Here is a 20600-nt window from a genome sequence, read left to right as displayed (position 1 = left end):
AGATTGAATACTTATTAGATTTGTTTCTATATATGATGATTGCGATTTATGTTTCTTCTTTGTTCACGTTTCTGTTTCGTGGAAGTAAAATCTGTGAGAACAGCAGTTTAACGTGGAGTTTAGAATAAGGCAAACTTGGCGTTGGCTCTTCTATCTCCAAAGGTCAAAGACTCCAGCCTTTTAAGTCTCAATTAGCTAGATTACAAAAAGGAATAGAAAATAAAAAAGGACAAATAATAATATTTCTATATATATATATATATATATATATATATATATATATGATTTTAATGTTGTGAGCAAGCACGAATTAATGCTTAGATTGGATGAAAGTGGATTACTTATTTTCAAATTATTCATCCTCAAGTAAATCTGGCCTGTTAAAAGCGTTTGGAAAACTACAACTGCATAGTTTTGAAACTTTTTCTCTACCATGTGTTAAAAGTTTAAAGATCGATCATTTAATAAAGGAGTCCGAGATATATTCTTGTCACTTCAAAGAGTAGTGTGAACAATAAACTTGTGCATCATATAAGACACAGTAAAAAACTTTTGTAATTGATTTAATTAAATTTTTTAATCACACCATCACCACGAGCAGTATTATCTTGATTTAAGTACGTTTGCAACGAGCAACTGGTCAAAAATGTTATTCGAAATGGCTGTTAGATCTTTTGGGGTTTAAGTTAACTGAATTTTGGATGTAATTTTATTAAGAATCCATTTAACAAGTGCCAGCTCGTTAAAATGTAATTTAGATGTTATATTTTTTTTAAAAAAAAGTAAAATTAATTAAAAAAATATAAATATAATAGAAAATAATAATTATTCGTATATACATTTACATGATTATATGTTATTTAGGTGTGGCAACGGATGATCTCGACATCCTCTAAAAAAAACCCTATAATTAAAGGCTTACCTCTACATGTAAAAGATTTAGTGTAAGAAGGATCCATACCGAAATGCTTATGGTCGCTTGTCAAGATAAAATAGAATTTGTTTGGACGTTAAAGTACTTTTTCCCGACCATGTAGTAAAAACTAGAAATCATTATGCCGGGAAACAAGCCTTCATGCAGCGTTCTTATCCATATAATGCTAATTATGGCAAGCCAGAACTTCAATGCAAGAAACTATATACCATGCTAAACTGGGGATGGGAGGAAAAGTTTTGTGTCTAAGAATTGGTGTTGGAATTAGCAGTCTTTAAGCATTAAGAAATGGAGAGGTGTCGAAGGTCACGCATCGCTAGCCGCCATAGCCGGTGAAAGTGAGGTCCAGAAAATTAATAAACACAATAATAATTTGTTAATGCTTTCGGGACAAGCTTTTAGATTTGGAATTCTTACAAGCCAATCCTTTTTTCTTTTTTTTTGTCAGCAACAACGATACATTTGTATAACATATTCTATTCTAATCTAATTTAGGGGAAGGAGGAGCTTAAGGAGGCTGTGATAGGGGGTTAGTGGATATACAGATCCAACTAGACTAACAGAGTGCTCCTACGGGCCAAGGAGGGACTTAAACCCCTCCCTGGTGACCACTAAGCCATTGGCCCGGTGGTTTCTTTCAAGCCAATCCATGCAAGTTCTCTTGCTTACAACTGGTTTTGCTTTCATTTCATGGCGTTCAGCTAAACATGGAATGTTTAAAGACGGAAAAACTACTCTTTAACAGCCCTTTCATCTCCTACGATAAAATAGTACTAGTAATTATTATATACACGACTATTTCCTTTTCTAATTGAACATCTCAAAGAAGCTAATTATACAAAGGGCAATTATATATAGGAGAGTTGAACTGTAAACAAATCAACATTAATGTCTTGGAGGAAGGTTGGTTTTTACACTTTGGAATCAACTCTTGCTTAATTTGGAATCTACCTACCTGATATTATAGGAATAGTGTATATGCCATGATATTAAATTAATTGCAACAATGTTTTGGAATTTAGGTATATAATAGTGAGGTAACATCTTTAAAAATAACATGCATTATATGCTTCTTGAGAAGTAAGAGTTAAATTCATTAACAGATGACAGGTAATTTCATGAATATATTTTTTTTAAAAAAAAGAATGAGTGGTGAAAAGTTCTTAAAAGTGGTGGAAATAAAAAAATATTTATGATTAATAGGGCATCGCTATTAACCTGTTGATTTTGCCCTCCCCAAAAATTATATATAATTCTTACTCCAAACAAAAAATATCAAATTTTCAGGATAATAAAAAAATTATAAGAGGTTCGAAGGCTTGTATTGTAATAAATTTTAGAAAATCTTATATATATTGATGGTGTACACCATCACGGCTGAAGATACGACATATATGCAAAATTTGAGTTTCATATTTAAATTCAAATTATATGTCATGCATTTAATGGTGAAAGTTTATACACTATCACTATATAGAAGATTAATTTGAAAAAAAAAAAAGATTGGGGTCTTCGGGCGCCACAAGGCGCGAAACCTAGAGGCTAGAACCAGAGAATCCTGTACAAGAGTCGCCCATTCAATGACACGCCTTCAAAACCCCAACCTAAAAGCGGAAGGAGGAATTTATTACGTAGTTGCACATAAAATCCACGTCTCCAGCCATAATCAGACCAGTCAGCTGCAAGTGCTTCTCCGTTTCGCTGCAAAAGAGAGGGCTGCTGTCAAATTCACATCACAATACGTTCCCAATTTCCCGCCCCCTGAGTTCATCAGCTCCGTGCCGCTGCCCTTGCCGTCGCCCGGCAATCCGTTCTTTCCAATTGGATACAGGTCAGCATATCTTGAATTTCCCCGTTCCCAAAATTCTTTTTTTGTCCCGAATTTTGAGCTAGGGTTTGCCATTTCCTTTTTGCAATTGAACTGAAAAGACAAAGAAAACCTAAATCTTTGCGTAGATACGAAATCCAAGCATCTAGTAGAAGTTATCCACCTCTGAGAATTAGGAGGCAGCATTTCGTAACGGTGCACTTCTCTTCCCAACTTTGGCCTCGACTGAGACAATGTAAGTGATTTTTTTTTTTTTTGGTTTGGTGTTCAACTCAATATTATTTTTTTTTATCTTTTTTATTTTTCCTAGAGTTTTGGGGAAACGAATCAGATTGCACTGATCTTTTATGGTTCTGTTTGGAACAGGAAAGATTTTACTTTAGAAGTCCGGTATCGGAAAAATGCAGATGGAATTGCAGCGGATCCACAGCCTGATTGGAGTTTTGATGCTATTCTTTTCGACCTCAACTCACTCGAAAACAGGCTCAAAGTCTCTTTGCAAATTTCTTCTCCTCCTAGCAAGACTGATGCTCCGTACGCTTTTCGCCTTACTTACCTTATAAGCTGCATGACCATTACAATTTAGCATGTCTGTGTGCGTTGTGATTGTATATAGAGATATTTACATTTAAAGTCTTTGTGTGCTTAAAATCATTAGTACCTTGTAATTTCGTCCAGAGTTTTAAAGTGGAAGGCTAAGAATGAAAGTCCAGGGCCATTTGTGATGCAAGTGCTGGATGATGAATTCGGTGTTGAAACGGATAATGTTGAGGAGGGTCATCATAACCATCGAGCCATGGTTGCAGGCAGGAGATTTGGTTGTGATGAACTCTCTATAAGGTGCGCTTATGTATTATGATTCTTTTCTCTGAATATTATGTGGAAAAATTTTCTGACCGAAAAAAAGTGTGAAGAGGGAGTTTGGTTGGGCCAAGTTACCAAATGTTAAGTGACGAAACTAGTTCCATTTGTCTAAGGCGACATAATAGAACAGGTCCTATTGTTTTGTATACTTAGTTTTGACTCTCAACCTTCACCAATCACTTCCTATTCTTCATCTCAATCTTCAGTCTAGTAATCAGCTGGTCAACCACTACTTTACCATAACATACTTGGTCTTCCATAGAGCAGTATTCAGGTCTTTACCATCTTCCTGTCTCCTTCAACTTTTATCACCACTTGAAGGTTCAATATAATTTTCCTTACCGTTGCTCAATTTGATTGTCTTGAGTTCTCAAATTGTTATGTTTATAGGGGATCATCAAATGCCTCCACAAATGACAGTCAAAATTCTACTCTGCAATGTACTCTTTAGTACTAGAAATGTAGATACTAACACAGAAAGTGCATGAACTTAAACAACTAGATAAAAACAACTTTTGATATGCAACTTCCAAATTATGTGAGAAGTTGTTGTTCTTACACTGTTGTGTTGATATAAATTTCTTATGCTAGTTTGTACGTTGCACAGTAACATGTGGCTGACAATTGTTGAGGCTCCTCACCCACCTTATAGGCGTGTTGTTACTGCAGTGACGGTGAAGATTCTGAGGATGAATCCGTTTTTGGAATGCAAGGAAATTTGATGCCTCATGTTGGTTTTGCTGAAGGCACACTTTCTGAGCTAACTCATGAACACCAACTTGGAGTAATGGTATATTATTTTGCAAGTTAACAACTTTTTTGTTGTTTAATTATTTGACTGTGTAGGAAGCATGAACATCACACATTACCGGCTGTTCTTTAATTTTTATAGGAATGTGAAAGTTGATTTGGAACAAATGCTGCTATGATACTAGTGTTGATAATTTCAATTTTCCCTTTTACCCATGGTAGCACAATTTTCTCTTCTCATTTGATTGCTTGTTCTACTTGTTACATGAGATACTTTTGATGCTCCGTGAATCATGTGGCGTTATAATATTTTCTTTGAATGTTTAATGTAGAGCAAGTTTGGTTTCTGGCTTTGTCATTGAAGCTTGAACTCTTGTCAAACTTTTTAAAAGGGGAAAGTATCACCTTTTCTCAAGTAACTGTTTAGCACAATCCACTTTTAGGCTTCAAATGTACTATATCGTTGCCTCATTCCCTTCCTCGACTCTCCAAATAGAAGTGTCTACTATCTGAGTTAAGTTCTTCCGGTCTTTTTATTAGCCGTTATAATGAGTCATATAACATTGTTGTTCTGATTAACAGGAAGTAGTTAGAAACCAAATAACAGAATTGGAAACTTGCCTCATTGATGAAAATGAGAAGTTTGCCTCTACAGTTGCTCGTGTGGAGAATTACACAAAAACAAGGCAGGAATTGGACAGAAAATTCGATATGCAGTACCAACGCAGAATGTAAGTAATTTGATTGTAGCTTCCAGGGAGTTATTAAAAGTGGTTTAATTTGCAGCATATAAAAGTTTAATGATGATGCTTAGTTAATTTTATTTCAGAAACTTTCTAAAACGTTCATGTGTTTTGCTTGTATTCTGATCATGGTGATTACATGATTTGTGAGAGAAGTTATGATTTATTTGCTACTTTCTTGGTTTTTGCCAATGCCCATTATATTGTTAAAGAATGTTAATTGAAAATCATGTTTTGGTATAGAGAGACGGTCTCTTGACATTTGAATTTTGTGCTGTAGCGCAGAAGCATTGGATAATCACCTGACAGCTGTACAGAGGGATCATGAACACAAGTCTCAAATAGAAGAAAGGAGAATAAGAGATGATGCAGTTCGTGAAGAAGCCCAAAGAAGGGAAAGAGCTCTTCATGAAGAAAAAGTGCGGCAGGAAAAGATTAAAGCTGAAGCTGAGGTTTGCCTTAACGTTTGTCTTAATGATTGAAGTTAATCGCATTTTACTTGCTGATACTATGTTATGCTTGCAATTGGTTGCTGCTTGAAAGAGAAATTTTAGCTTGATGTCTTCCTCCAGTTCCCAGCATTTACCTATTTTTGAATCTGAAGTTTGAGTATTAAACTTTTATTCAGCGAATGGTAATTTCCTTCGTACTGATGGTTTTGGTTTGTCTGAATAAGTTGGGAAGAGGGTTGCAAGAGAAGGTGTGTGGCATTGGAATGGTTTTTATGGCTTGTAAAGAATAAGTAGAGCTGATTATTAAAGTAGGAAGGCGGAGTAGCTGTTTGTTTGCTTTCTACATTTGGCACTCTATTTTTGGGTTTTCCTTTTGCCCATTTTGCCTCCACTATTCCTTATTGTTTACCCTTTAGTCTTGCACATATTGCCAATTTGTTCGGAGGTATTAAACTTTCTCTGTGTAAATCCTTCATTAGGACTTCATAAAGAGTATCGGATAAATCTTAGCTTGTATAACTGGTAAATTGTCACTTACCAGATGCAGGCTAGACTAGAAGCAGAGAGAGTTGAAGCAGCAAAAACAGCAGCGTTGGAAGCTGAAAAAAGAGCAGCAGAAGAAGTAGCACAGAAGAAGAAATCTGCCGATACAAAAAGTTCTGCTGCTGGGGTTTCTATCAATGCTACTGAGGCTAATGGATCCCAGGGTTCTGTACTTCATGTCACAAAAAGCGCACAGCCACAAGGTATTTGTGCTCTCTTGTAGTTACCCTTCTAAAGTTTTGTTGCACTGCACACTGCCTAGGGTAGGCAATGGATTCTCTGGTTCCTTTGCCTTTTCCTTGTGCCACTTTTTTTTTTTCTCTAAGAAACTGATACTCTAGGCTAAGAACTTAAAGTTTGAATTTTTCTTATTAATTGTCAGCTCAAAATCAAAGTCAATGTTAGCTCTGTACACATTATGTCTTTGACTTCTGTTTTCTGGGCCTTTAATGTATGCACAGAGTAAGCTGGTTTGTTGCTTTAGGATATGTCCATTGTTTGATGTTCAGTGAGTGTTGGTTCCACTTTTGTACTGTTCAGTCACTTGTATTTTCCAACTTGGTCACAAAAGCGTCTAGAATAATTAATTACTGCTAGTTTTACACATTCAGTATCAGAACTATTAGGATATTTTCTTGCTTCTACTTGTATTGCAAGTAGAGTGAATTTTGATTTGAGTTTTACCTTGCTGGTATGGTTCCAGGCACCGTAATCAGAAGTGCAGAAAATGCTTTAAAATTGGAAGAAAGGAGATTCCAGATTTATAATGAAGTAGCTGCTGAAATGCAAATGAATCCTAAGATGGTAGGAACAGAAAGACCTAATGCAGTTTTAACTCTTATTTAGATGTATTTCTATGATACATGTTTCTTCCTTCATAAATTGTGAGTAGAAACGAAGCCTGGCCACATCTCTCTTTTAGCCACACCAACCTCAGGGAGAATGCCAATCAGGATTTCAACCATTTGCATTTTTTAATTATTCATTTCTGTGGATTTGTTAGAAACATAATTTAATCATTGTTAAGAAAGAGCTGTTTAATTTGTATTTTGCTGCTGGAATATGTTGCAAGTGGTCTAAGCCATGAAGTGCATCGCATGGTATCATTTCATATACTGGACTTGCTTGTTTTGTGGCACTAACAAGCTGTCTCTCTGTGTTTTCAGGACTATCGTAAACATGAGCAGAAAATAGCAAGAACTATCCGCCAGATCTCAGGATCAGAAGAGAATGTCAGGTCAGATGTCTACTTTGGTCCAATTAACAGTTTTGGCTCCATAAAATCTTGAAGCATTGCATTCTTCCTGTTTCCTGCAGTCCTAGATTCTCAAAGGGTAGCTTTTGTCACAGATTTTTGAATGTTTTCTCTTGAATCCTGATTGGTATAATCTGGATTTATGCATGAAAGAGTAGTTTGATGCATCTTTTATTTCCTTTTATTGTTTCTTATTGCAGTGCTAAAGCCTCGGAGTTGTTTTATCTTATTAAGGATCCTTCTTGTCCCCAATTCATCAGCATCACAGCGTTTGCGAAGAAGGTGATCTCTTTAGTTCCAGAAGATGAACAATTTCTGTAGTTTTTTGCTGCAATCATATTCTTCTGAGATGTGATGTTTTATCTACGTGCATATCCTCCAAAGTTAAGCTTGGAATTAAGGAAAATGAGATTAGTTTCTATTTTCATGTCTTTGATTTTGCAGTTTGTCTCTCTGTGTGAAAATCCTACTGGAAGCTTTCATAGATCTGTTTATGCATATGCTCGTGTCATTGTTCTCGTCACATCAAAGGTAATGTACTTTGTTCTTCCTTATTGTTGCATGGCTACTTCAAGTGATTTGAGATCTTTTGTCATCAGAAGTCTCCCTAGCAACAATGGAGGGTAGACTCTTCCTTACTTTTATTTAATGCATTGGACAATCATTATTTTCCTGAAAAAGTAATTATCATGAAGTATCTTAGCTCAATTCTTTGTGTTTGATTATGTTCTATTTTAATTGATATAACTATCTCGGTAGTGGAGGAAATAAAGTCACTAACATAGTCTTGACTCTCTCTCTCTCTCTCTCTCTCTCTCTCTCTCTCTGTTGGAATGGAGGCTAGTAGAATATGTGTGTATTCTGGCTAAGTATTGCTGCCACACACATGAGGTGGCTCATCCATGTAGAACTGTCTCAAATTTTATTAGCTAGTATATCTGAAATTGCTAGACTTTTTTCTTTTTATTATAAGATTTGACCTCCATTATGTGTTAGAAAATAATAGAGATGAACCAGAATAAGTATACAAGAATTTCTTACAATTTTCAGTGTTTGTTCAATTTTGAGCACAGGTGCCACGTGCCATGGATGTACTGATTTCTATGTTGAACCAAGCTTGCATTTATACTGTACCCAAACACATCATTTACTCAAAGGTATATACGTATATTACTATATTTTCATTATATGTGGTGGTTCTGTAGAAACCCTAATTATGTCCAAGTTCCCCACTTTCTCTGTGAAAATTGTCTCTCTGTCTCTTTCTCTTCCCTACTTGATTTTCCTGGTGTAAAATAGCCCCTGTCTTTTCTACTTAATTTTCCTGGTGCAAAATAGCCAGCAAGTTTGAAGATCAGGAAGGTTCTGATTTATTAAATTGTTAATTTTGTTGGTTCTTTTCTGTTTTTTTAATTCGTTTCTTGGTTAGTACATTGTTCTCAGAGCATGACTTTTCCTGTTGCAGCTGCTAGCTGCTGTTGCCTAACAGATTTTAAACTATTTCTTTGTTTACAGTCAGCATTTCAGACTAAAGAAGCATACTACAAAGCCATTGGTTACAGAGAAGAAGATGGGGCTATTGAAAGTACAGATAAATATGTTTCACGCTTGAGTTTATGTGTGAAACTTTATGCAGCTATAGTCCAGGTTTGTCCATCTTGTACTCACTATAGTACGATTCCGTTAGCGCATATTGATAGTACTGATTAAATTGCATATTTGGCAGACTGAACTCGAGGGTATCCAAAACTTGCATGGCCTTGCAGAAGGTTGGGCATGGCTTGCCAGGTTCGTCAATGGTCTCCCACCGAATCTTTATACGGTTGTTGCTCTCGAGTCATTTCTTCAAGTAAGTTAATTCAAAAAATTTCCTAACACACCTCTTGTTAAGTTTGCCTAAGAAATTTTCTGGGTCCTAAGAAATTTTCCATGACCAGATGGCTGGATTTGCAATGTACAGGAGATATGGAGCACAGTTCAAGAAGATACTACGTCTTATAGCTCGTAACTTCTTAAGTGCATTAGGAGAGCAGGAAAACACAAAGCTGAACATGGCAATTATTAATATTCGTAACTACCTGGAGTCTAACCAGTTTCTCCAAAAGCCAACAGGATGGGAGCTGGAGAGCCATATCGAATCCCATAATATGGCTCCTTAGCAAGATTTGATTTATTCATTCATTTTCCCTGTATCTCAAACAAAATGCACGGGCCAAAGTCGCACTTGATTAAAAGCTACACAAGCTTCGGTAGGATAAGAGAAGCACAGCTTTTCGTAATCCATCAAGTAGATCTTGTATTTCCCCCCCAACATGTGAGAAATGCTCCCTTGTAGTGGAAGCTGGTTTATAAACAGAATCATTTTACAATCAGAAATCAATGATAGTGTAGTTAGAATGTGGTCTTTTGCATCATTTGTTGCCTCAGCGTTTTGCTTTTCTTAATCTTTTAGTACCAGTGTCGAAATATGTTGCCGAAAATGTACGTATTCGGTATTCCAAACCCCCCCCCCCCCCCCCAAGCATTAGGAGCCCGCCACACGCTGTGGACATACATCGAAGACATTTATTGGAATTCCAAGTGCATCACAAAAACATTTCTTAGACAACATCTGGATACCCACTCAGGAATATTATCAAGATATGTTGGACTCATCTCCCTCGCCCTCTACACTTCGAATATCTTCATAATCTGACAAAACTAAATCCCATCCTCCTATTAAAAAAAAAATTACAAAATTTAAAAGCAAGACCTTAGAGAATCATGCGGGATGACAAGATGGACTGAGCTACCAGTATGGTCTTCGAGCAGCACCACCATCCAATTGTTCGTTTCTACCAAGATTAATCAATAATATTCTTAACCAACAGGTGTCTGGTGCGTTACCAAGAAGAGGAATCAACCCAGAGACGAACAGAAAGTTCCATGGAAATCTTGGTTAAATTAGCATTTCACTTGGGATATCTTTATTGGCCTTGGCCAATCAGGCGCTCTTGCTCCATAGAAAACGACCTGATCAAATCAATCAGAGAAGCCCCGTCTTCCAGTTTCCTGGAACATGAAAATCTTGTGATTACCGTCAAAGCACACTGAGGAATGATACTACAGAAACAACTCCACAAACAGAGATCAATGAAATCTGTGAGCAGCATGTGCTGAACACAGCACAATGGAATGAAGAACGTCGGATCCCCGCCCGCATACAGCTAAGAATAGAGCTTGATTTTGATTGTTATTGGCATCTGGCATATTGGGCATGACTGAAGATCTATTCCACAGTTATAGCAAGCCTGTCCGATGATGTTCTTTTTGTTAGATTAAAGATAGTTAAAAAAGAGAGGATTCATTGAGTAGCATTGTCACATTATATCTCGTATACCTGATGCCCACATTCAAATGCCAAGTCCTTAGTACTGCCTAGACAAATGGTGCAGACCTGTCAAGAATAATGGGATTAGAAGAGATGAAAGTTTGAACTAGGGGGCGGTTGGCAGGGAAATAAATTACAAGGTGTGGGTTATGGTCTGGCTTGTCAGGATTTATTCCGCCAACATTTGAGGCTCCAGAAGGTTTCAACTAGTTCATAATCATACAATTTATCGTATCAAACTAGGTTCCGATTAGTTTAGACTGATTCATGTAGATAATCTTTCATGTAATACATGTCCAGTTTGCTTGCTACATGCCCAAAAAAATTGCTAGAAACCAGAGAATTCAGTGTGGAGATTGGGGATTGTCTTAATGATTCTGACACAGCAATGGTTTGAAGACACTTGCACGGTACAACAAAATCAATCTGCGACTGTGATAGTTACTCGAATTGAACACAGTTTTGCCCACGAATAAAACATTACAGCAGTTATTCAGGATCACTGGAAAACTCCTGCAACCAATATATCTCTGTTTACCTTGTTATCCGGAAGAGAGCTTGATGATGGAGCCTTTTGAGCAGCAATCTCAGGAAAAGGATAAGGATAAGATTGAGCACTACGCTGGAAACTGTTCGGACGACATGATTTCAAGCTGCTGCCATAAATAGGAGGAGGAAGAGGTCTCCTGCCTGGAGCCTTCTTTGTTTCGCATCTGATGATGTTACTGGATCAGAAACCGTATATAAAAACCAATATATGATAGTCTGCAAGCGAAAGTTTTCAAATTTGTACCCCAACATGTCGAGTTCAATTGTAGCTTTGTACTGAGAAGGTATTTCCATCAAGGCAGCAAGAGCAAATTCTGCTTGTTTTCTCAATGGATCCACATCCTTTGACATAATCTCCGTAAAATTGACAAACTGGACAGAGAAAAAGTTTAGAACACACAAATTTATGGCTTCCTTGTGATACATTTAGGATCAGGCAAGTCACATGAGAAGTCAATGCTGTCATTAGTTTCAGTCATTGAATGGCCAAGTTACTGCTGCTGACCTGAAAATTATCAAATGCTCTTGCAGGGATATTATCATCAAACTCCCTCATCATGTCCCAAGGACCGTCTCCAACCCCAACTAGAATTATTGATAATGGATAGTCACTGCAAATATAGATGCATTAGAAGATGAATGTTGGTAAACTACGCTATAGCTTTTCTTGAGCTCAGTATGCCACTCTACCTTGCTCTGACAATGGCATCAACTGTCTTCTGCTCCTGTTGACTAAGTTGACCACGAGGAGTCTCAGTACTTCTTGTCACCTAGAGAGTAGGTGTAAGTAAGGAAGATGTCATTATTGGTTAACATTTCCATTCAGAAAAGCCTGAGGCACAAAAAATTGTCGCAATGCCATAGGTGAAATTCAGAGAACATTATCCCCCCCCCCCCCCCCGTCCCCCAACAACCATGAAGATGACGGGAAATAACCATGAAGATAGAAGCTGAGATGCCCCATTCCCATCCAACTACGATAACTGAGAAATAAGGGGATAAAGCAAAAGTGGAAGTGTGAAGCAAAAGAATTTCACAGTCAAGAAAAGGTAGAGTAAAACATTACTTGTCCATCAGCAATTATTAGCAAAACATGGTACTGGCCAACACTGTCCTCTACGATTCTCATAGCCATTTCAATGATAGGTGCAAAAGATGTTGGTCCTGCAACAATGAAGGAAGAAACTTCGAGTGTAAAATAGATGGAAGTCTGAGGTACACCTAACAGTTGACCCAAAGCGAAAACGCACCTGAAAGTCTTAGACGGGGAACTAATTCCCTGTATCTCCCAAGCACTTCTTCAAATCCATTACAAGATCTAGCATCTGGATAGAAACTAAATACATCTTGATCATGTGTTGAGGCTGCATGCAGAAATAAACACCTTTACGCGAGGTATATACAGATCAAAACCTGAACATCTTGTATGTAGGAAATCGACAATAAATAAATTCATATTGCGTACCATCTCCAAATCCGAAACATGGAATCAAGTTGTCCTCATCAAAGGCAGATAAGGTTTTCCCAATGATGGAAATTGCCTGCTCATAGGGATTCTGAACATTTCCCATATGATGTAAGCTTTTGTGCTTGAATGACCTTGCACCTAGTTTTAGCCGAAAACATTAGCTTACTGGATGAAGCCATTAAATAGCAAAGCGCACAAGGGAATATCAATACCTGTCCACTCATTGCTCTTTGTGACATCAATACCAACTATAAGGTTAGATGACTCTAATCCTGCCTCGGACAGAGCAGCTGTTACCTGAGGTAGAGATTCACTAACAGCAGTTGATGACGTTTGGACATAATTTGGAGGGCAAAACAGAACACAAATCTTCAAATGGCCTTACCTGGTCTAAGGTTTCATAGTTATCGGCTATCCTCGAATACCTGCTATCTGACTTCTGATATGGCTGAGGAGTCCGGGCACCATAGTTGAAGGAAGCAGGTGCATGGTGAGGCTGAGGGGTATAATACGGAGGCTGTTGAGGGTACGGTGATCTTTGGTAACCAGCATGACTAGAAGAAGATGAGCTGAAGGACGAAATGTTTCTCCTACTCGAACTTGCACTTCCCATCAGTTCCACTACAAAGCCTTCAAAAAGAAACTTTAAAATCTCCTGTAACAGCAATCTAAAGCCCACAAAAACCTTCAAAAATACGAACCAAGATTGATTCGAGAACTCACAATGAAAACAAAACTTCTGGCTAGAGGAGACCTTGGAGCAAGGATGATATCTAGAGACGGAGAGTTGACCAAGTATGGAAAAGCAGGAGTAGGAAATTACAGACCAAATGCATCATTTGGCGGGTCGAAGTCATAATTATGGAATTTGAAGCACTCAGAAAAGGAAAGCAAACAAAAGCGTTTACCTTTATGATATTTCTTCATTTGAGAAACCTCCTAGAATATTTGTAATAGTACATAACCTAATAATAATAATAATTGAGGAGAAAATGATAGGTGGGTTCTGAGAAAAAGAGCACGGAAGTGAAAAATTGCATACGGACAATGAGTCATCAAGAACAGTCAACGTTCTGCTTGTGCCGATAGCATGACTTGGAGTCTTTGGACCAAACGCATGGCTTGTACAACGGAAGAGCAAGCAATGCTACCGCTAGCTTCATCACTTTGCTGAAGCTTCTTAGAAGCAAGAGCTAGTCTTCAATCCTGAGTCGTCTCTAGAGCGAATTAAACTGAAGAAACACTTGTCATCTACCCAAGGGAGCAGGGTAGAGTGAAACCAACTAGAACCAGCCAAATCTAATGGCGTCAAAAGTACCACCTAGCTAATTGTGTTATGGAGAACTGCTAAGGTAATTATACTGCGTCTGTCCGTCCATCTTCCTTGATTCGTTGGCTTGAGAAGTCAGATGAATATTTCTCGTTTTTCTATCTTTTCCCAGTTTTGCATGAAGGGACTATTAATTAGTCAATAATAATGCTTTACTTGTTGATTTATTCCGTCTAATTCAGCACAGCTCAGTTGTTGTAATGATTTTTAATGTAAGTTCTTATAATTTTAATGTAATTCTAAATTAGTTATAGTATAAGTTAATAAAATTCAGTTCACATCAAAGTTATAGTAACATTTTAAAAGTTGACTTGGAAATTCCCTGATCCATTTATTACCGTGCAAGTTCTTGGGAAACTTTCAAGCATTCGCCCTTGATTGAATGAGGTTATAACTTATAAGAAGGATCCAGGGAACAAATATACTACTGTAAATTCGACATCATCAATAGGTCAGGTCCCACTCCCCCACCGGGGCGCATTTTTGACATAGCCCTGCACCCGCCAAGCCAACAGCGGGAAGCTTCCTTCTCCGCTCCGTCATCTGCTGGTCAGTCTCCGTCACCGTGACTCTGACTCACCAGAAAAGAAAGAAAACCAATAACTCCAAAAACTTCTCTTTAATTCCCAATCCAGCCGTCCAAAACCCCCACGCGTCACCATCGCAATAATCAATAAGCCAAAAGCCAAAATGCATCGAGTAAAGAATAAACCCGATTAACCGAACCCCGACTGGTAGTTGGTCTCGGTTTAGCTGTCTCTGGATCCTCTGCATCTCCAGCTCGGCTCTCAAGTTTCACCCGCATTTTCAGAACCTGAAAATCGTCGTTCTTTAATATCTGATTTAAGTTATCAATTCCCCGTTTGTTTTTTTTTGGACAATTATTGACGTTAGCAAGACTTCGGAAGCCGCCGGTTGTAGCGAAGTGATTTGTCAGTGGAAAATTAGGTTTTTTTTTTTCTTTTTTGCTTTTTTTTTGGGGTTCAGTAATTAATGGCGGGGGCCGGTGATGAAGAGCAGGATGCTGTATTAAGCGACGTGGAGGAGGACGATCCGGTGTCGATTGATGTAAAATCGACGGCGCCGGAGGAGATTTCCGTCGAGAAATTTAAAGAGCTCCTGGTGGAGCTTGATCGGGAGAGGCAAGCGCGGGAGGCGGTGGAGAATTCAAAATCGGAATTGCAGGTATCGTTCAATCGGCTTAAAGTTCTGGCTCACGAAGCTATACGAAAGCGTGATGAGAGCTCAAAACAGCGGGACGAAGCGTTGCGGGAGAAAGAGGAAGCGTTGAAGACAGTTGAGGAAGTGACGTCGGAATTGGTGGAAGCCAATAAGGGTAAAGATGAGGTTTTTAAGCAATTGGAGGAGGTCTCGAAAGCAAAAGATTCGTCGAGGTCGGAGATTGAGACTGCTGTATCGATGTTGGTGAGTGGGATTGAGAAAATATCAGGAAAGGTGAGCAATTTCAAGAATTTCACAGCTGGTGGATTGCCCAAGTCGCACAAGTACTCTGGATTGCCCGCAGTGGCTTACGGAGTAATTAAGAGGACTAATGAGATTGTTGAAGAGCTTTTGAGACAGATTGAATTGACTACAAAGTCGCGGAATGAGACTCGAGAGCAGATGGAGCAGAGGAATTACGAGATCGCTATTGAGGTTTCGCAGCTTGAGGCCACCATAAGTCGGTTGAGAGAGGAGGTTTTGAGGAAGAGCTCGGAAGTTGAGAGTTTGGAGAGATCAGTGGTTGAGAAGGATGACAAATTGGTTGAAATGCAAAGGGAATGGGCCGAGAAGCATAGTGTGATGGAGAGGGAAGAGTTGGGATTGAGGAACTTGGTGACTGAGTACGATGACAAGTTGAGAAGCATGGAATCGAAAATGGGGTTGCAGAGGTCGTTACTGATCGAACAGTTGAATTATGTTACCAAAATACATGAAGAGATATCAAATGTTGTGAAAATAGTGGACGCGAACAAGTACTCTGAGTTATCGGAATCTTTGTTTCTTGCAAAAGAAACGGATTTGGAGGAGAACATTAAGGCATCTTTGGCAGGAATGGAGTCTATATATGAACTTAGTAGATTTGTTGTGGAAAGAACGAGAGATTTGATACAGGAGAAGAATGGGGAGGTCAAAAGTCGAGATGAAATGGTTTCTCAGTTGGTGAGGGAGAAAGAACAGATCGGATCATTGTTGAGAAGTACTTTGTCGAGGAGAACGTCTGTGGATTTGTCTTCAAGGACAAATGAAATGTTCAAAGTTGCAGAAAATGGGCTAAAAGCAGCTGGCATAGATTACAAGTTCAGCAATCACCTTGGGGAGGGCAAAGTTCCAGCTCCTAGTGATGGAGTTATTCCTGTGGATGCAGAGGAAGATGAAGTGTATGCCTTGGTAAGTACGTTCTTTTTGGTTGCCTTGATTATTCTGGAATGACTTTTTGAATTTTCATTTCTTCTTTACTGACTATTCTTATATGTCATCAATGAAGGCTGGTGCTTTGGAGAATATCATTAAACAGTCTCAGGTTGAGATCATTGAGCTAAAGCATTCTATGGATGATCTAAGGTACCTTCTGTTAGCCCTACTGCCCTTATCTACAATTGGCATTGCCTTGTTGATAAATGAGATAGACAATAAAAGTCACCTTGACTTTTTTGCATCTTCAGAAGTTCCTTGAGATTGAAATTACATGACACAGAATGCTGTTATTAAATTTTCCCATTCCAGTTAAGAAATAGCCAAACTAGCTTACTCATAGACATGGTAATAAGTTTTTGGTTTGTTTTCAAATAATCACATATCAGAGAAAATTTCATTAGTGAATGATGAGGAAATTGTGGTCTTTATGGAAAGAAACCTTGATCAAGGCTTTTCCAGCATCTATAGTAAATTGTATGTCTTGTAGAGTTAATTTGTTTTGAGCCCCCCCTCCCCCCTCCTTCCTCTTCCGGTGCATGTAGATTCTTTGAAATTCAGGATACTGCCAGCAAATTCCTGTGCTAACAATCAGTCATTCTCTCTCTCTCTCTCTCTGTGACATATTTCTTTGCTGAATTAAGGGCAGAGTCAAATTTATTGAAGGAGCAAGTGGAATCTCAAACAAAAGAGCTCAATCATTGGAAGCAGCGTGTGGATGAGCTTGAAGAGAAGGAGAGAGTTGCAAACTCTAATGTTAGTATATCTGCTGTTCTTTTCAATATGCTATTCTACCATTATGTAGTTTCATATTCCAGAGATTGACTGGCATTTGGCCCTTATTTTTGTTGTAGTCTTTTTCATTGGTACATCTGAAGTAACTCTAAATTGATATTCTTAATTGAATCTAGGTTGAAGGCCTTATGCTTGACATTTCTGCTGCTGAAGAAGAAATCACAAGGTGGAAGGTGGCTGCACAACAAGAAGCTGATGCAGGTAAAGCTGTTGAACAAGAGTACACGTCACAGGTAATTTTTGTTCTGATTCTAACTTTGGACCTTTACACTGTATGCCTTTATCACATCTTTTCACTTGGCATCTTCATACTTTACTGAGTATGCAGTGTAATTTGAGCGCAGGGTTGCTAAAGATTTCCACTTATATGATAACTACCTTCACCCCAGGAGTACTATTACATGATTTATATGTGTTGCCTGCAGTTTCTTCTTCTATTTCAATCTTACTTGTAGTAGTGCTTATGCATGAAGAATAAATGATGGTGAATTCTGAATTTCTTTGTTCCCCTTTTTTTGATGGAAGAGGTGTACAACAATAACATTTATAGTTATTTGCTCTGAGGAGTTGGGTGTTTTTTGTTTTTAATGCTTTCAGGTAATGAGTAAAATGTTTGCACAGTTCAGTGACCAAACTGTGCCATTTTAGATAATTTAGTGATCATTTTTGCCATTTACTGGTGATAGAATAGTAGGACATTTGGCCAAGCATGATGGAAATGAATGCCAACCTAAAAGAAGGAACACTTGTGCTTGAGAGAAGCTCAGTAGTGATAATAATATTTATTGTACCATTTTGATATGTATAAAAGCAAGGCTGAATTGATGATGCAGCACGAAGACTTGGTAGGCACAACAGCTTTGTAGAAAAGCTCAGATGTGGAATTTCACTCGAATTTAAAATAGCGACTTGGAATAGGGTGAGAAAATATGCTTAACAAGATGAAAATCTGATTAGCAATTCTACGAATCACTCCTAGGAATCTTTAGGCGTCACATCTAAAGTAGGATGTATCACACAATCCTAAGAAAGACATTGAGCCGGCAGGAAAATTTTATTAATGATAAAATCTGACTTCCCTTTGTGGAGAAGTCATTATTTGTAGGTACTAGAACAAAGCCAACTCCAATCCTAATTAGGACTCCTAACTAGTATAAATTTCTAGTAGAAAGCTAAGCTTTCTTATTCCCCCATAACAACGAAAATACTAATTACACAAAAATAATTATTAAACAGAAAATTACCATAAACATAAAATTCCTGCAGCTAACCAAATTACTAAAATACCCCTGCTGGTGAAAATCAGGAAACAAACTCGATAGGATTCAAATCAACTCCTAAGTTGGTTCCTTGTCATCAAAAGCATGCCAAATCTATGCATGGGCATTCGACACATCTTTCCCACACCTCCTACAAACCTTAGTAGATTTTTGCCACTTATCTCTATGAATTGATCTAAGTACGATGAGTTAATTGTAGTTGTTTAAGATACAGAAATATGATTTGCCCTATCTGGTTTGTCAAGAGATCTTTTTAGTAGTTCTATCTTTTTTCTTGATTCAAGAAAAAAGAATCTCTATGTTGTACTTTGATCATTGGGTGGAATGCTTGGTAGAGATACATATTGCTGTTGTTCATCTTTGTTAGTTTGGATGCTTAAAATAAAATTCCCTGTACTTTTAGCACCCCTTTCCCTTGCGTCTCCGTAGTCTGCATATCCATTTTCCCCCGGCCAAAACAATTAGACCATCACATGAATGAGAAAGTAAAAGTTTACTGCTAGAGAGGGACTTCTGTTCTTCTATCATGTAACCTTTCAGGCTCCCATTCTGGGAGACTGATGCGTTTTCTTCCAGAAATATCTCGTTTGAGTGAATGTGAGGACGTGACGGTATAGTCTCTTTCCCAAACAAAAACAGAAAAAAAAAGGCTAGTATAGTCCAGCAATACTACTGTATGGCTCAAAGTTGAAAATGATCCATTGTCGTGATTGGGTCCTATAGATTGCTAGTTTTCTCCTTTATAAAATATGAGACTACAATTATTGGGTACTTTTTGCACATTTGTTGAAAATTATTAACAAAGTTTAGAATTACAAATTTAAAAATGAGGTTTTGGGATATTCATGCAAGTTTGAGAATACTTGGTCCATGACTGCTCTACGTCCCTTTTTTTTTGGGCACAATGGAAAGCTCTTTTCTCTGCATCATAAAAGTTGTTCATATAAGTTGTGATATATGCTTCTAGGAAAGACCATGTCAACAATAATACTTTGCTGACATTGTTCTGAATATCGTTGCAGTTGTTAGCCATACGCCAGGAACTTGAAGAGGCCAAGCAAGCTGTCATTGAGGCTGAGAAAAAGCTGAAGTTCAAAGAAGAAACAGCAGCTGCTGCCATGGCTGCTAGGGACGCGGCTGAGAAATCTTTGAAATTGGCAGATATAAGGGCAACTAGGTTGAGGGATAGAGTGGAAGAACTGACTCGTCAGCTTGACGAGCTGGATACTAGGGAAACATCGAGATCAGGCCTATCCAGGCCTAGATATATGTGCTGGCCATGGGAATGGCTTGGGTTAGATTTTGTAGGCTTCCACGGAGCTGAAATACAGCAGGAAAATACCAACGAAATGGAGCTTTCTGAACCTTTACTCTAGTAATTCCTTTTCTTTTATTAATTTCTACTTTACGATTCTCTCTCATACAGTATTTTGTTTTCTCGCCCAGTTGTATGCATTGTAATCTTCCAAGATCAGAGCTGTTAGACAACAGCGGTGTATAGTAGATTCATTCTTTAGGACCTTGGTCAGGTGAAGGATGAAGCCATCTTGTTAACCTGTACACACTAGACACGAACTCTTAAACATCAAGCGAACTTTTTGTTCAGGAGACAGGAATCTCCATCATTTACAATTGTTTTGAGCATCAGTTTGGCCCCATGATGTTTATCCTCGCTAATTCTTCAAGATGGCTCACATTTTGCCTTGATTGTATGAACATGCATCTCTGATCTATGGCTAGTGTTGACATGTCATCATAAAGTGAAGATGCATCATTAGGTCTGGTCTAAAACTTACACCTTTAGAGCAGAATGAATAACATATAATTCAGGGAATCGCTCTTAAGAGAGTTTGTTTAGGTTCAAGGTTCGAATTGTCAATTGGAGGTGGAACGGGTGCAAGAAGGGCTGTTAGGTTCAGGATTCGAATTCTTAATTGATGGTGGGTGGAAAGGATGTAAGAAGATTAATATATATATATATATATATCTTAAATATATAAAAGGGGGAAGGGGGAATAGTTACA

General features: G+C 38.0%; 3 protein-coding genes across 7 annotated transcripts; 2 read left to right on the top strand and 1 right to left on the bottom strand.

The window, feature by feature from the left end:
- The first annotated feature begins 2581 nt into the window (after positions 1 to 2581).
- LOC113719282 (mRNA export factor GLE1) lies at positions 2582 to 9783 on the top strand. Of its 2 annotated transcripts, none has more exons than XM_027244482.2 (16): positions 2582 to 2765; positions 2891 to 2997; positions 3129 to 3296; positions 3441 to 3602; positions 4296 to 4416; positions 4959 to 5107; positions 5400 to 5571; positions 6113 to 6317; positions 6818 to 6918; positions 7281 to 7351; positions 7570 to 7651; positions 7814 to 7900; positions 8443 to 8526; positions 8885 to 9016; positions 9096 to 9218; positions 9330 to 9473. In XM_027244482.2, coding segments are annotated over exons 2-16 (1707 nt in total). In that variant the 5' UTR covers positions 2582 to 2765; positions 2891 to 2995; the 3' UTR covers positions 9378 to 9473. The 2 variants fall into 2 exon arrangements, with proteins under 2 accessions (XP_027100283.2, XP_027100282.2); XM_027244481.2 differs by having other exon boundaries at positions 2583 to 2765; positions 9307 to 9783.
- A 137-nt stretch (positions 9784 to 9920) lies between these two features.
- LOC113716980 (E3 ubiquitin-protein ligase RGLG5-like) lies at positions 9921 to 14229 on the bottom strand. Of its 4 annotated transcripts, none has more exons than XM_027241572.2 (13): positions 13665 to 14229; positions 13480 to 13529; positions 13142 to 13386; positions 12969 to 13053; positions 12754 to 12894; positions 12539 to 12652; positions 12355 to 12452; positions 11979 to 12058; positions 11794 to 11899; positions 11533 to 11660; positions 11278 to 11452; positions 10749 to 10805; positions 9921 to 10659 (listed from the first exon to the last, which is right to left on the bottom strand). In XM_027241572.2, exons 3-13 carry the CDS (start codon positions 13367 to 13369, stop codon positions 10576 to 10578), a joined length of 1296 nt encoding a protein of 431 aa, XP_027097373.2. In that variant the 5' UTR covers positions 13370 to 13386; positions 13480 to 13529; positions 13665 to 14229; the 3' UTR covers positions 9921 to 10575. The 4 variants fall into 4 exon arrangements, with proteins under 4 accessions (XP_027097373.2, XP_027097371.2, XP_027097370.2 ...); XM_027241570.2 differs by having other exon boundaries at positions 13142 to 13377; XM_027241569.2 differs by lacking the exon at positions 13665 to 14229 and having other exon boundaries at positions 13142 to 13377; positions 13480 to 13658.
- A 284-nt stretch (positions 14230 to 14513) lies between these two features.
- LOC113719111 (uncharacterized protein At3g49055-like) lies at positions 14514 to 20208 on the top strand. The gene is made up of 5 exons (XM_027244151.2): positions 14514 to 16477; positions 16575 to 16651; positions 17146 to 17257; positions 17413 to 17529; positions 19599 to 20208. Exons 1-5 carry the CDS (start codon positions 15080 to 15082, stop codon positions 19950 to 19952), a joined length of 2058 nt encoding a protein of 685 aa, XP_027099952.2. The 5' UTR covers positions 14514 to 15079; the 3' UTR covers positions 19953 to 20208.
- Positions 20209 to 20600: the final 392 nt, after the last annotated feature.

This window comes from Coffea arabica, chromosome 11e (assembly GCF_036785885.1).
Source record: "Coffea arabica cultivar ET-39 chromosome 11e, Coffea Arabica ET-39 HiFi, whole genome shotgun sequence".
Classification (NCBI taxonomy): domain Eukaryota; kingdom Viridiplantae; phylum Streptophyta; class Magnoliopsida; order Gentianales; family Rubiaceae; genus Coffea; species Coffea arabica.
This window is presented reverse-complemented; position numbering and strand designations above follow the sequence as displayed.